Source organism: Cyprinus carpio, chromosome B23 (genome assembly GCF_018340385.1).
Source record: "Cyprinus carpio isolate SPL01 chromosome B23, ASM1834038v1, whole genome shotgun sequence".
In the NCBI taxonomy this organism is placed as follows: domain Eukaryota; kingdom Metazoa; phylum Chordata; class Actinopteri; order Cypriniformes; family Cyprinidae; genus Cyprinus; species Cyprinus carpio.
Genome location: NC_056619.1, coordinates 6,708,125 through 6,723,592, shown reverse-complemented (window position 1 = coordinate 6,723,592; position 15,468 = coordinate 6,708,125). Strand labels below are relative to the sequence as shown.

General features: G+C 34.6%; 1 protein-coding gene across 1 annotated transcript in view; it reads left to right on the top strand.

Moving 5' to 3' along the window:
• The window catches only part of LOC109048302 (leucine-rich repeat-containing G-protein coupled receptor 6), a 75,641-nt gene that overhangs the window by 21,705 nt on the left and 38,468 nt on the right, over positions 1–15,468 (top strand). Inside the window, exon 2 of the mRNA XM_042750194.1 lies at positions 11,386–11,457. Coding sequence (XP_042606128.1) covers positions 11,386–11,457 — 72 coding nt within the window. The remainder of the gene's footprint in view (positions 1–11,385; positions 11,458–15,468) is intronic.

Below are 15,468 nucleotides of genomic sequence, written 5' to 3'. Positions count from 1 at the left end.
CGCCATGTATGTGGGTCAAAGGCTACTGGTTACTGTATAGTGTGAACAGACTTTTTGTGAATGTTTCTGTGTCTGTACAGAGGAAGTAGGACTATCAGTCCACTTCCTGTGAGTATTGTCCAATGGTGTGACCTTTGACTCATGCCTCTAGTCCAAATGACGTCATCTTTTGTCTACATGCAAAAAGAGGCAGACGGAACAGAACAATGTCTGTTCTGCCTGTGTCCGTGTGGGAGGTAGAGGGAATTCTGGGATATAGAGAGCCTTCTGTGTTAAAGCGCATGTTGTGTAGGCTTACCCTCTGATGCTGGTGTTTGTATCACATTTGAATTTCTCTGAATTCAGTTTGCTGTTGGTGCTTTATAAAAGTGCACAAAAACATCCTCTCGGGGCCTAATTCTTTGAAAGCTCCGCAAAGCCAAGGAGGATTTTCGCGAATTATTCATCAGTGCATTAGAGGAAATTCAACAAAGTGATGCCGAAAAGACCGACAGTTATTAATCTCAAATGGACTTAAAAAGGATGGTGTCATAAAAAATAAATAAAAAAAGAGTAATGTCAAACTAGATCTCATACTAGGCGGCAAGGCTTCAATGAAGATTATGATGAACAAGGATTCTGAGCTCTATCAGTGTGTGTGTGTGTGTGTGTTAAATCAAATGACATCCTAGCAATGCCCCGAGGAAAATAGATGTATAAAGCGCAGCTCCCATGACGCATCCACAGACTAAACATCCAATTTAGCCACCCAGACATCTGACTCTTTCTCTCTCTCTGCTCCTTTTTAAAACATTAAGCATTTGTGGTATACGGAAAATAAAGGACGTCCAATGAGAATGCGTCTTTCCCTCCCTCATTCTTTCTGTCCTCATTTTCTTCCTCCCTGTTCAGTTTTTTTTTAGCGCTCACCTTGTGTTTTTTCGCTCAGGTGAAAGAGTGTCCTCTTGTTCATTGTGTGTGAGTGAAAGGGAGGCCACTCAGAGCAACAAAAGACAGAATATGGAGCTCAGGAAGCTTGACAGTATGTAAAAGAAAAACATGTCTCTAGGAAAACAGAAGGAGGGGAAGTGAGTATTGTTTCCTCCTTCCTGTGTCATTGTGAATCTGTGTGAGGAGAATGCTAAGCCAGACGGCCTTTTCAAGACTTGAGGATGGGCAAATATTCAAACCAAATTTCTCTCTGTTTTCCACAGTTTTCCGTCAGTTCGGGTCAGGGTATCGTATGCCTTTCATTGTCGAGTTCACCTCAGTCGATTACATAATTGACATTCACTCCAGTTTCAAGAGTTTTTCTTTTTGGATATCTCTGCAAACATTTCCTGTTCAAATCCATTCTGGCACCTGCATCAAAATACACCTTTTAAATGATCAAAGCCATTTAAGCAAGCGCTCAAAACCATTCCTGTTCTCACTAGCATTTTCCTGCATTTATTAGCTGATATTAATGGGAACATGTGTCAAGACTTGCCTGAGAACACAGTGACTTTTGAGGCGAGGTGATGTAAAAGATTTAAAGGCATAGTTCAGCCGAAAACAAAAATTCTGTCAATGTTTACTAAACCTCGTGTCAGTTCAAACCCATATGCTGTTATTTGTTGCCGTAAAAAGAAGGATTCTGAAGAATCTTCACGCATCTTTGGTCACATCTGTTAAGTTATAAAATTTAAAAAAGCTCCATAAAGGTAATTCACACAACTTAAACGCCATATTTAAAGTCCCCTGAAGCCAAACAACAGATTTTTGGCACGACATGGGGTGAGTAAATGATTTAAGAAGAGTTTGGCAAGAAGAAAAAAGTACAGGAGAAGATAAAGCCACAAGCTGCGTAAGGAGAATTGAAAGCGAGCGAATGTGAGAGAGAGACGGATATGTCTGGAGGGCCTACTTTTCTCACTTGGGTTTAACTGAAGAACAGCAGGACTAGAGCAGCCGTGTTAACGACAGAGAGCTGTTGAATGGGATCCAGCGCTTTGAAGAGGACGGCAGCACCTGAGGACGGACTGTTTGTCTTGTGGCTTTCCACCAGTGGCTCAGGATTCACAGCACTGTGTAATGTTTACCCAAACAAGTCAGCTTTTAAGGTTGAGGGTGACGAAGGGGACAATTAGGTCTGCCAAGTGCATAGTGGCAAAGAGTGGGCTCTGAACTCAAGTCTCCCTACACTCTCAAACTATATTGTTTGTATTGCAAAAAGTTACACTACAATATTATATTTCATACTTATAATCAGAGGCTTTGAGTCAGTATTTATATATTGTTCTGTTGTTAATGATTTGATCGTGCCATTCACAATGTTTAAAAATGTGGGTGCACACTGTTGCATTTGTGGGAACGCAAGTTTGTATCATAATTAAAATAAAATGAAATAAAATCAAATAAATCTTGATCATTAGGTTAAAGAAGTTATGAAATAAATACTTAAAACACACCTTGGTCATGAAGTGAGAGAATAAAAAAATAAATAAAAGAAATGTGATATAAGTGTAATAAAATCAAATATAATTAAATTAAACCTTGGCCATTAGGTTAAAGAAGTCATGAAATAAATGTTGAAAATACACTGTGGTCATGAACTGAGAGAATAAAAAAAACATAAAAAAAATAAAACAAATGTGATTAAAAACACTAAAAAAATAAAATGACCATTGGTAATTGACTGATGATAAAATAGTACACTTTAAGTTAAAAGTTAAGTTAAAATTGAAAATGAAAATGAAAATGAAAATGAAAATGAAATAAATACTTAAAATACACCTTGGTCATGAAGTTAAAGAACCTAAAGAAAAAAAAAAACTTAAAAATAAAAGAAATGTGATATAAATGCAACATAGTAAAATAAAATATAAGCATTGGTCATTGAAAAGTTGAGAAAAGTAAAAAATAAATAAAAAATACTTAAAACAGACCTTGGTCAAAAAGCTAAAAAACCAAATAAACATAAAATAGGTGTGAAATAAATGTGATAAAATAATGTAATAAAATAAAACACAAATAAACACTGAAAATAACAGTTGGTCATAAAGTGAGAGAAAAATAAAATAAAATAAAATAAAATAAAATAAAATAAAATAAAGAGATAGAAATGTAACAAATTGTAATGAAATAATGCAATAAAAATCTTATAGCAAAACATCTTGGTCAGTAGGTGGCAAATAAATCCTTAAAATAGCCATTGAAGAGAATGAAGTAAGAGAAGCAAATTAAACAAAAAACATATTTCCAAACGTACTAAATAAGATGTAATAAAATTCAAATCCCTGTCCATGAAGCAAAAGCGATGTGCTGAAGAGAGAGGTGTGATTGTGCACTCAGGCGTGGACTATTATGACCTGCTGCTGCATTGTACAAAGCGGAACCCCTATCCTCATTCTGTCTTTTAAAGGGCAACTATGATTTTTCCTTATCACACATTATGTTGTGAAGCTTTAACTTCAATCACTCCTTCCTCTCCAGGGTGGTCTCGTCTGAAGCTGGTGTAAAGACACTTTGAGAAGCTTTGGCCCCTGACCTATAGGAAAGTGTTTGTGAGTTAGTGAGAGACAAAAAACAGGAAGCGTGCCAACAAAGCTCAGATTGTTCCAGTAGTGCTGATAAATGGCCAGCTGTCATCAAGATGCTGAGAAAGACAGAATATCTCTAATGAACACTCGTGTAACACTCGCACGGGCCTTATCTTCAAACAAAGCGGCACAAACGTATCGGTCTGCTGTCCTTTGTGTGCGATGTGGGAATTGTTCGCAGGTTACAGGAAACAATTTTTTGAGGAAAGTTTAAGACTGTTGTTTTGGGTCCCCGGGTCTGTCTGATATGCCATTACGTCAGCTTGGAGTGAATGATGAATTGAAGCATGGCTCCGACCTCCACACTTTGTTTCACCCGAAAAGGGCTTGAGGTTTCTCACCATGGAGACTGTATCAACTTCTCCCAAACAGCCTCCTAATCTATGCATCTGTCTCACCCACTTTTCCCCTTTCCTTTCTTCTTTAAAAATATTCTTATGCTCCTCGGCAGGAATTTTGCATTTCTCAAATAAAGTTCCCAGAAGTTTCCTTGCTGTTTGCAGTGGACTCGCCCCAAAGGTTTTTACTAATGTGGCAGGTCTGACTCAGAGATTGAAGTCATCATCATCATCCAATTCATCATCATCATCATCATCTTTGTCAACTTCTGACACACCTTAATGTTTTTTGAAGCTGGAAAGTGCTGAGCGCTCTTGTGATTTTGAACTTTCCATTTTTACTTCGGCTTCAGCAGTGGAGAGGATATTTTCTCACACTGATTCTAGGCAAACTCTACAGTAAATGGCATTATTGTAAAAGGGAACAGCGTGCCATGCTTTTGATGATGAGTTGGCGTGAGGCAGGCGAGATTAAAGCATACCTGTGCCAGGGTTTGGCGGAAGGAGCGAGCCCTCGAGAGCCACTTCAAAGACGGCTGTTACACAGTCTCCTCTCTGTTGCTGTGCCTCGACACGACCGGCAGAGCAGTCTAGTCATGTCCTCAGCGCTGGATTCCTTCTGCACCCTGCTTTTGTCCACATCCTAGAACATATACTTTTATAAATATACCATTTATATATAAATCTTTTTTTTTCCTATCAAAAAAAGAAAGAAAGAAAAAAAGGTAAAATGCATTTTAAACATAGAATGCTTTGAATTAACTTATTATATATTATTTAAAATAAAATAAAATACGGAAATATTTTATACTGAATAATACTGAAAAAATACTGAAATAATATTAATTATCAGCATGCACTTACTATTTTAGAGTTTGATTAGATTAGAGTTTATTGCATGTAATTATGCATCATCCTACAGTAAGTTGGTGTAACAAAAAAGGGGTTATGACATAGTTTGGGGGACTTAATGCAAAAAAAAAAAGTTAAATAAAATAATTAAAAAAAGTAAAATATTTAATTTAAACTAGAACAAACTAATTTTTACTTAGTTCTGACTTTTATACTTTAATATTAATTTCTAATTAGTCTTTTTTCACATAGTTGAAAAGTTGCTCAAAGTAGTTGTTGAAAAGTTACATTTCCAAGAACTGGGAACATTCAAGCAGATATGTAAAAAGTCTTTCTATAATTAATCTTTGATATGCTTATTTATCACTGCTGCAAATTCAAAAATCACAAGCCAGTGTATATATACACTTCAGTATATATATATATACACCTTATATATATATATATATATATATATATATATATCATATATATATATATATATATATAATATTATATATATATATATATCAGAAAAAACAAACATTACAAATGCGTATTTTATTAAATTCATTATATCATATCATTATATTATATTTTATTAAGTATAACTGTACAACCAAAAATATACACTCAAAAAATACAAAAACATGTCGGCTAGTACAAACTATAATTTCTCTGTAAATGATAAACATCTTTATTATTGAAGGGGTAAGAAAGAGACAAATTTTTCATCATCTCAACATCGTTATGTGTCATTGACACAATATGTAAAGGCATTAGCAGAAAAAAATAATAAACTTTTGTTATCAATGCATATTCTGTTACATGAAACAATTACTGTTTTATACAAATATGCTATGTCTGCTGGTACAGTACATATTCCTGACTATCATTTCTTTGTAAATGATAAACATCGGAAACATTTACAGGGTAAACGCCAGACTATGCTGGTAGAGTCAACACATGCTGTCTTTCTCACTAGCTGGGCTTATGTCATATGTCCTTAGAGGGCTAAAAATGCTGTTGTAACCTACACTTCACCTCTGTCCAGAGCGTTAAAGTCATGAAAACATGGCAGGGGGACACAGGTGGTCCTATTTCACTTAATCATCCACTATATATAAAGGTCGATTTTAAATCAATTTGCACTGCAAGTAATGCAAATAAATTCCACAAAGAAAAAACAACACCGAATAGCACATTGAATCAAATGTGAAATTTTGAACAAATCAATTTGCACTGCAAGTAATGCAAATAAATTCCACAAAGAATTACAAACAAAAGACAACACCGAATAGCACATTGAATCAAATGTGAAATTTTGAAGGACTGAAATTGTATCTTCTTTTCTTTTTTGCTATGTAGTCAAAGATAAATGCATTTCCTCACTGGATGAGTTATATTTTTATAAATGTTTAAAATGAAAATGCCACTGCAGCTGTAGAATGAAGTTGAAGACAAAGGCCAGAATAACATGCAAATGTATGATGAAGGGGGAGAGGCAGCAGAGAGAGGCAGCAGCTGTTTGAAACTAGTAAAGTCTTCATTGCATGTGTTGACGTTTACGAGTATCATCTTTCCGATGGCCGTGCATCAAAACCCCTACATGTGCAAACCCTGGGGGTGAGGTTGCGACACAGCCTCGATATATACCATCTCCCGCAGGGTGTACTGAAGGGGTGACGGGACTGTTATGAACAAACGTGCCGCATTGCCTGAACACACTTAGTAATAATTGAAATAATAATCAGGAACCATGTGTTCAGCGCCTAAACATGGTTGCCAGATATTTCCTGTATTTTCAAAACATTGTGTGTATGACCCCTTGTGAACCGGTCACATCTGCCTTTCTTTAATTAAAACAAAAAAAACAATAAAGAAAATCAATATCTTCTTGATTGCAGTGGTTGAAATATGAAGCTGCATGTGCAGTGTGAAGAACATGAGTTTCTCCATAAAGTCATCAGGAGATTGGTTACACTTCTTAATGACTTAAATCAACATTGCCCATTTGGCTGAAAAACAAAAGTCATTTTCATTAATTGTAATTATTGCAATAAAAAAGCAGCATGTGTTAGTTGAGTGTGGAAAGAACTAAGGATTGCCACATGAGGGAGTGGATTTATATCGAAAGATACTGTCAACAACAGGGTTATTATCATACAGTGAAACTGAAGACATAAGATACTAACTTTGCATACTAAAATAACAAAATTAACTAAAGAGTGAATGATAGATTATCAGTCATTCTGATTCCAGTCTTATCTTTTTAAGACACCCCGCCAGCAGATGGCGATGAAGTTTGTGATGCAAGTAAGCTTGCCAATGATTATTTAAGCTCATCTACACAGCAGTCTCTAGTACAAACCATCCCTAGGTGATTTGTCCAGTCAGACTAATGTGTAAGAAACGGCAAACGGACTGAATAAATATCCACATCCACTCTCTGACAGTAGGTGGCGCTTTTAAAGAAGTAAAACTACACACACAAAAAGCTCAGCAAAACTTTGTTTCTTAACACCAATTACAAGAGTGCAGAGACAAGAGGCTGCATCTGAAAGTCAAGGCAGCTTGTTGCCTCGCCAAAGCATACTTCGTTTTGTACATGTTATGTGAGGCTCCACGCACAGTGCGAGTGACGCAAATATCATCCCCAGAATAGTATGCGCACCATCTGATTTTTGTAACCACGCATATTTTGTATGCACAGGTTGCACATGTGCATTGACTTGGTTTTCCACTAATCGGTTCTTCCACATGGTGGCAACACTGGCCCGGGCCACTGTTTCACAGAAGAAAACAAAACTAAAGATACGAATTCATGTTACCAATTTGAATTGAAGGCACAGAAATGTTCCTGTCGGTATGAACAAGTACAATAACAACTGTTCATTCCAATGAAAATGCTAAGCGCACTGAATTTTCACACTGAACATCCCGAGTTGCTGTGAAGAGATGTTTATACATTGCTAAACTTTGCAAAATAGAGCTCTTGGGAGACATCGACTGATTGAGATTTTCGGCACAAAATTTTTGCTATTCACATCAAGAAAAATAACAAGCATTTTCTTCGGCTTCGCTTGAGCTCTTTGAAGCAGGATGGATTCTAACTGGCTGCAGGGCTGGGCGATATACCTAAAATGTGAGATATCTCAGTATATCTTTCAAAATTTTGATGATAATCAATATAAGTATGTAACGTCAGTAACTCGTTTACAGTTACTTTGTGTGCTACTCGTCAGATATAAAGAAGGAGTAAAATCACCTATATGTGCCAACTTTGGCACATCAATCAATTTTCAACAATATTTGATATTAATATTCTGTAATTTTATATCGAATATTCAATCATCACGATAATATTGCTAATAGTCTATATATTGCCGTGCCCTAATTGAAAGTTGGTGTTTTTTATCATACACCCCCCTTAAAAAAATCATTGTGAAAGTGATTGCAATGATTTTGTTTCTCTGTTCCATCATCACTATATTTTTAGTGTGGACTCTGCTAACCTTTAAATTTTGAATGATTTTTACTTATATTTATTATTATCTTTATAGTTATCATTCTTGGTGTGAAAGGGCCTTTATTGATATTTATTTTAGTGCACAGAATATGCTGATATTTTGCACGTGTTAACTAGGTGTAAGATGTGTTTCACACAGCTATAAATCTTTTTTATGATAAAGATTCAATATTCCGTTAGCCCTGCTGTAGGCTAGCCGTCGACACCTCGATAGTAAACCCTCATTAAGCCATAAATACCAGCTCATGTGTGCGATATTGGGAGTCGTTCAAAACCCAAATATTCCCTCCGGTTTAACAGGTTTGTGTTGACTGCATTCCATGCCACCATGTCAGTGGAAAACAGCGGTGGTCAGGTCAACTCAATCTGTTTCTTTTTCTGAGTGAAGTTTTCCAGGCCCCATCTACAGCAAATTAGCTTTTCACCTTGTCATGGCTGACACGCTGACAAAACAAATAAATAGCCAAGTATCAAAGTCTCTGTGATGAATATTTTCAGACTTTTCAGTTTATCTTCTCAAGCCTGGTGGTCTACGGTTATGAGACGCTGCCCTTTTGGCTGTTCCAGACCTCCAGGGACAACAAATGAAGTAATGTTGCAGTTTGGTTGCATCAATGTCGACTCGACATTGCCTAACCGAAAACCTTGCTAAAAATGTTCAAGTTCAGATGTTCAAGGACTTTGCAGTAAAACCACTTTAGCCCATTCCTGATTCATCCTGCAGCACTGTTACACTTCTGGAGTGACACAACCCCTGGTTTGAATAATTTATTACACCTGTAGGTTGAGTAACACTACCGAGATCAATCAAAAAGCTGAAAAACACTGCCTTCGCAAACATAGCTATCTATGGTATCCTTTAATCTTGTGTGTGTGTGTGTGTGTGTGCGGTTGGTGGAAAGAATAATAATGGCACCTGACTGAGCTGCTAAAAGAAGGGAATGATTTTAATTGTGTAGTTTTCTTCAACTTATGGATAATTTCTAATGAGAAATAAGCACTGTAGTTACTGAATATTTGCTTGGTTATGACTAAAGTGCATGTGAATTAATTCTAGTTTGTCAGACATACAATTAAGGTATTAATTTAAGGGTAGATAATATACTGTCTGAATTATAAGCTATATATAAAAAAGGAAGCAGATGGGGGGAAAAAGAATAATAACTGTAAAATATATACTAGAATACATGGTCCGTTTATATGTATATGTAATTTAGAAAGCACATACTGTATAGCAATTGCTGAAAAAAAAAAATTAAAAATAACAAAGATAAGTTTAACAGGACAAACAAACAAATACAAATTCAAACAAACACCAAAACCAAGATGTTATATGTTAATACTCAAAGAAAATAAGTTTAACAGGAAAATTTAATGCATTAGCTAACATTTACTAACAATGAGCAATATATTTGTAATAAATTTATACATTTATAAATTTATAAATAAATAAATTTATTTGTTACAGAATTTATTCAGATTTGTTAATGTTAGTTAATAAAAATGACAAACGTTTATTGTTTGTTCATGTTAGCTTATAGGTCAGTTAACTAATAGATACGTCTTTTGATTTGAATGCATGTTAAATTACATTAACTGAGCTTACTCTTTTTCATTGTTAGTTCATATTAACAAATAAAGTAAATGTAAGTACTGTTAACAAATACAACCTTATTATAAAGTGTTACTAAAAAATGAAAACTGAAAACAAAAACTATAATAGTATATGAATTATACTCAAATAACACTGCTGATATTTGTGTGTTTACAATATCTACAATATCAGCATGCTAATCAGTTAAATTTTGACAACCATCACAGGTCAAAGGTCATTTAAGGCTTCAGAACTAGGGCTGATGGGTAAAATATGAGAGTGAAAATAAAGATATATACCTGACCCTGAAATGTTTCTTAATGGACAAATTTAGAAGCGAAAAATATTAGATAATCAGGAAGTTTTGATTAGATCGAAGGCAGAAACATCTGGAACACAACTACACACACATTTACTACAAACCAGAGAGGAAATTACATCTGTTGAACAATAATTCAGAGTGGAAAGTTTTTCCTCTTTTATTGTTTTTTTTTTTTTCTCTGATGGATGGTAAAATGTGCAGGTGTGGGTTTTCTTTGATACGAGAGTCCACATGTTTCATTCGGAGGGTTCTTGGCTGCCTTCGGAAGAAACTGTCAAAGCCAGAGCCGCTCATTTTTCAGAGATTGTCCAGGTCTCTGACTGAAGGTGTTGTCTAGATCAGGCAGGGTTTATAATCAACACTATTGATTAGACGATATTGGCACAGCTGAAGTAATAATCACATACAAACTCTGCACTCCATTAATTAATTGAACTGGAAATTGAGAGAGGCATCCATGATAATAAGAATAAAAAGCACAAGGCCAGACTTCACATGTCGTAATCAAGGGTCGTATTGTTGCTGTGTTTTTGAAGCCAGCCAGCCGATTCATTTTCATTTGAAACGTGAGATCTACTGTGTTGGATTACTCAGAATTACTGTAGTATAATCAATACGGTGCAGTTTTTCATCTTGATTGCATTTAAAGCTGAATGAATATGGTACTGCTGATCAATGATCATGAGCATGTGTCTAAAGCTCCAGCTATTACAGGAAAGGTCAAATATGTGACCATGGAGCCATGATGGAAAATTAATGAACTCATAAACTAATCAAGCATAAACTCATAAACTAAATATCACTGTATTTCTCTGCAGAAAGCAGACCTTAATTAAACAAATCAGTGCTTTTCAGCTGTTCCAGAATGAGTCACAGTTCTGGTCTGATTAGCAGGGAAAAACAATGCTAAATATGTAATAAAATGCAAACTATATAACCATAGTCTTATTAACTTTTAAATGGGAGAAGAACATATTTTCATTCAGTTATCATTCACATAACACATCATTATTTATTTTCCTTTATTTGGTCTTATTTTACATATTGCTGGATCTGTGCAGTTCATGATTAGTAATACATTTCATGTTTTTATGCAATGCATTTTTATTTTTAAGAAATGAAAAAATAATAATAATATTAATAATAATACAACAATAATATTATCATCACCGCCGACCTCTACCTCTCTCTCTCTTTTCTTCCGTTTTTAGGGATCTCAGTATGAACAACATCAGCGAGATTCAGCCCAATGCTTTCCACAACCTGCACTTCCTCAGTGAACTGTAAGTACATTTGAAGGGCATTTAAACCTGCACCGCCGTGTATTCAGCTGCGTTCACCTCTGTGGTGTGACAAAACGGTGTATACAAAAATCCAGTTGATGAGTGGTTATTTATGTGAAGTGGTTCAGTGAAGGTTAAGTTGGAGACTGACGTAATTCCAGATGTGTTATACAAGACCTAGATAGAAGTGTACCATAAAATCAGGAATAAACAAATAAATGAAATCATCAGCTCTGCTGATAATGAACTTAGCACGCCTTGTGTATTTGGGTAGTTGACGTAGTTGATTTGTTTTTATTCAAATTTTATTTTTACATTTATTACCATATACTTTTATCAACATGAAACTGAATGTAATGGAAATTGGGTAACACTTTACAATAAAGTTTGACTTGTTAACATTAGTTTACTACGTTACTTAACTTGACCTAACAATGAAAAATACTTGTAAAGCATTTATTAATTAATCTTAATTAATGGCAATTTTAATATTTACTAATACATTATTAAACTCAAAAGTTGGGTATGTTGTGTGTGTGTGTGTGTGTGTATACTATATATATATATATATATATATATATATATATATATATATACGTTGCATTTCTATTAACTAATGTCAACAACCATTAATAAATACTGTGAAAAAATGTATTGCTCATTGTTAGCTATTGCATTAATATAAAGTGCTACTTGAAATAGCATATTTTTCTTTTAGGATTTAAATAATTTCAGTTCGCTAGTTCATTTTATCCTGCAAAAATCACTTTTTTTTCTTATTTATTTTATTTTAATAAAAGCAGCTAAACTTGTTAAAATTATTAATTTTAATATACTGGGGATTAAATAATTACATTATTTCTTTATTTTTATTTCTTATTATTTTCTATATTTTGTTAAACGTTTTAATTATTTTTTGTACAGTTTTGCTTCTCAAGTAAATTTTTTTTTTTTACAAATATTTTTCGATTTTTACCAGAAAATAAGACAAGCAAGAATTGTTTTTTGTTTTTTTTTCAATGTAGTTATTAATGAGTTTATATGAATGCATAAATTTGTAATAATAAAACACTGAAACAAATTAAATGTTTAAAATAACACTAAAAATATTTTCACTTGTAATATAGCATGTTACACTCCAGGAAACCCATTTATATTAGGACTTTATTATACAATATTGTACATTTTTCAGCTTCCTATGTCACGTTTCTGAGACAGATTTATGCAACACTGCATGTTTCAGACACAAATGTTTTGTAGACATACAGAGATGCTGCAGTGCTTCCTGCAGCTTCATCAGAGCCACATAAAAGATCAAACGTATTTTATACCAACATCAAGCATGTACACACTCTGTCTAGACCTTTACATGTCAGCCATCAATCAAAAGAAGTTGAAGGCTAAAGCAATATAGCATGTCTGCTCACACTTTTCCCCCTGAAGGACCAATTAGCTCAGGTGAGACCTAGCGTAACCCCTCTGAGAGTCTCTAGAGAGCGTTGAGGTTGAAATGAAAAGCACCTGGCGGCTGTGGAGGCTCACACATGGTGCCGCCGGCAGCAGCAGCAGCAGGTCTGCGGAACAGCTGGGACTCTCGGACACCTGACTGACACAAACAGGATGGATTGGGATTTGGGAATGGTCAGGGCTGTCAGAAAGTGTTGCGGGACGTGCATACGGCAGGAGGGCTGCAGGAAATGTAGCATTTTTGTAGGAGTCAATATTTATGGCGTGGCTGTCAAAGCAAATGGCAATTCTTCATTCCACTTCACTGAATTAGTCCTCGCTTCCCTGGGAATGGTGTGCTGTTGCTATATTTCAAACATCAGGGTGAAGTGGGGGAAATGTCAAAGCTTCAACAAAATAGCAAACCTGAAGCCATTCTGTACGTCCTGAAACTACTCAATCACAATGTCTTGCAACATACAGTATCATATTTTATCTCTATTGAAACAGGCATATATAAAATTAAGGTTAAAACAAACTAACAAACAAACAAAAGACAAAAAAGACAAAATACTTGAAATAAAATGTTAATTGAAATAAAATATTTGTAAAAAAAAAACTTTTTAAAATTTTACATTTTATTTCTACTAATATCCAAGGCAATATTTCTCATCTAGATTAACTTACTATATTATATGTATTTACTAAAATAACTAAAACTACTGTTTATAGACATACTTTAAAAAATAATAAACATATGTCAAAAACACAGCAAAATAACTAAAACTTTAACTAACATTAACATGAAAATTGTGTATTACTATAAAACATGATTGAAATATATTTAAATAAATACAATTTAATAATGCAGTTAAAAATATATTTTAAAATACTGATGCAACATATCATATTATTGATATAGGGATATATTTTATTATTAATCTGTGATTGCTTTGGCACAAACCTAGAATATACCATTCTCTCCTAACTTGTAATTGGATTGAAGAGCCTAATATTTCACAATATCTTAAGATGATGAGTTAAACTTCATTGTACTTTAGCAAACTCAAAAAAAAAAAAAAGTTTGTGCTAATTAAAATCCTGCACTTCTTCATTAACTGAAATTAAGATATTAAATGAATGCACACATTATTGCACATAATACATAATAACAACTATCAATATCTAAAGTGTTGACACAAGAATGTGGGAAAAAAAATTGTGTCATACTGAAATATGATTTTAATGCCGCAAGCGCTGCTTGGCTTACAGTCTGGAACCCTAGAAACGTTGTACACTCTTTAAAAATCATATCGTTTTTTTAATTTTTTGATTTTGACTGTAGTTGTTGGTAAGGAATATAATGGGCTTCTTTGTTTCTATTCAATAACTGCATTATGAACAGCAAGAAACTCCTCGAGACATTTTGTCTGAAAACACATTACAGTGGTATTAGTGGGAGATAAATTTCATGCTTTGAAGTGCTGCTGGGAATGATGAATTTGTGTGTTTTCACCCTTTCTGGTACTCGTTTACACCCCTAGGCACCGCAGTTTGCGCAGAGTAATTTCACGAGTCTAAATTACAATTTTGAGGATCATCTGTAAAGTTCTTTGCCCCGGGGTCAGCAGCGGGCTCTTTGGGAGTTTTCACGTTTTCTTTTAGTCTCTGTTACACCTTAAGCTGCCTACCAAACGCGAATGATTAATTGGAACAATCAGATGTGATAAAATGTATGAGAGAACACAGACAAGTCTTTACGTTTATTGTCCAGGGAGGTGGATTTGACCTGACCCAAGCGCTATCCCTCCACATCCTGTGTTTGAGTTATGCGGTGCGTGTCTACTTCAATCAGAACTGAGACTGAGCCATCAATATCTGCTTGTTCACTTCTGTAACACTATAACCCACTGAAATCCCTCAGCATTACATAAACTACTCCCATGACCTGCGGCTGTCAGATTCTGGCTGCTGTCCTATCAACTCCAAGGTCATCTGTGAGTGTGGAAGGGGGAAGAGGAAGTCTTGTTGTGCGCCTTTGGGACAGATGAAACGCAATCTGAGCCGAGTATGTCCTTCTGCTTCCTAAACCCCACCTTTTGACTTCAGCTCTACCTCACCTTCTTCAGAGCTGATGATTTTCTGAGCTCACATAAGAACTCTCATCCAAAAGCTAGTTTGTACTGGCTATATACTGTACCAAATCTAAACCAAATAGAAATTATTTCAACAGCCATACTCTGCATGCCACTCAACACACACTCACAGTTAAATCCAACAGAATTTGACTAATGGCGTGACTCTAAAAAGTCCATAACACATACAAATTTTAAATTTTAGGTAGAACTTCATATATAAACAATACAATATATATATATATATATATATAAACAATACAATTGTTACAATCCTATACAATCCTAAACAATACAATCCTAATTTCAATAGGAATATGTATGTGTTGGATATAAATATATTTGTAATTACACATTTGCAGTTGAAACCATTTAAAATATATCACCTGTAAATGTAATCTTGAACAACACATTACAATTAACATTATAT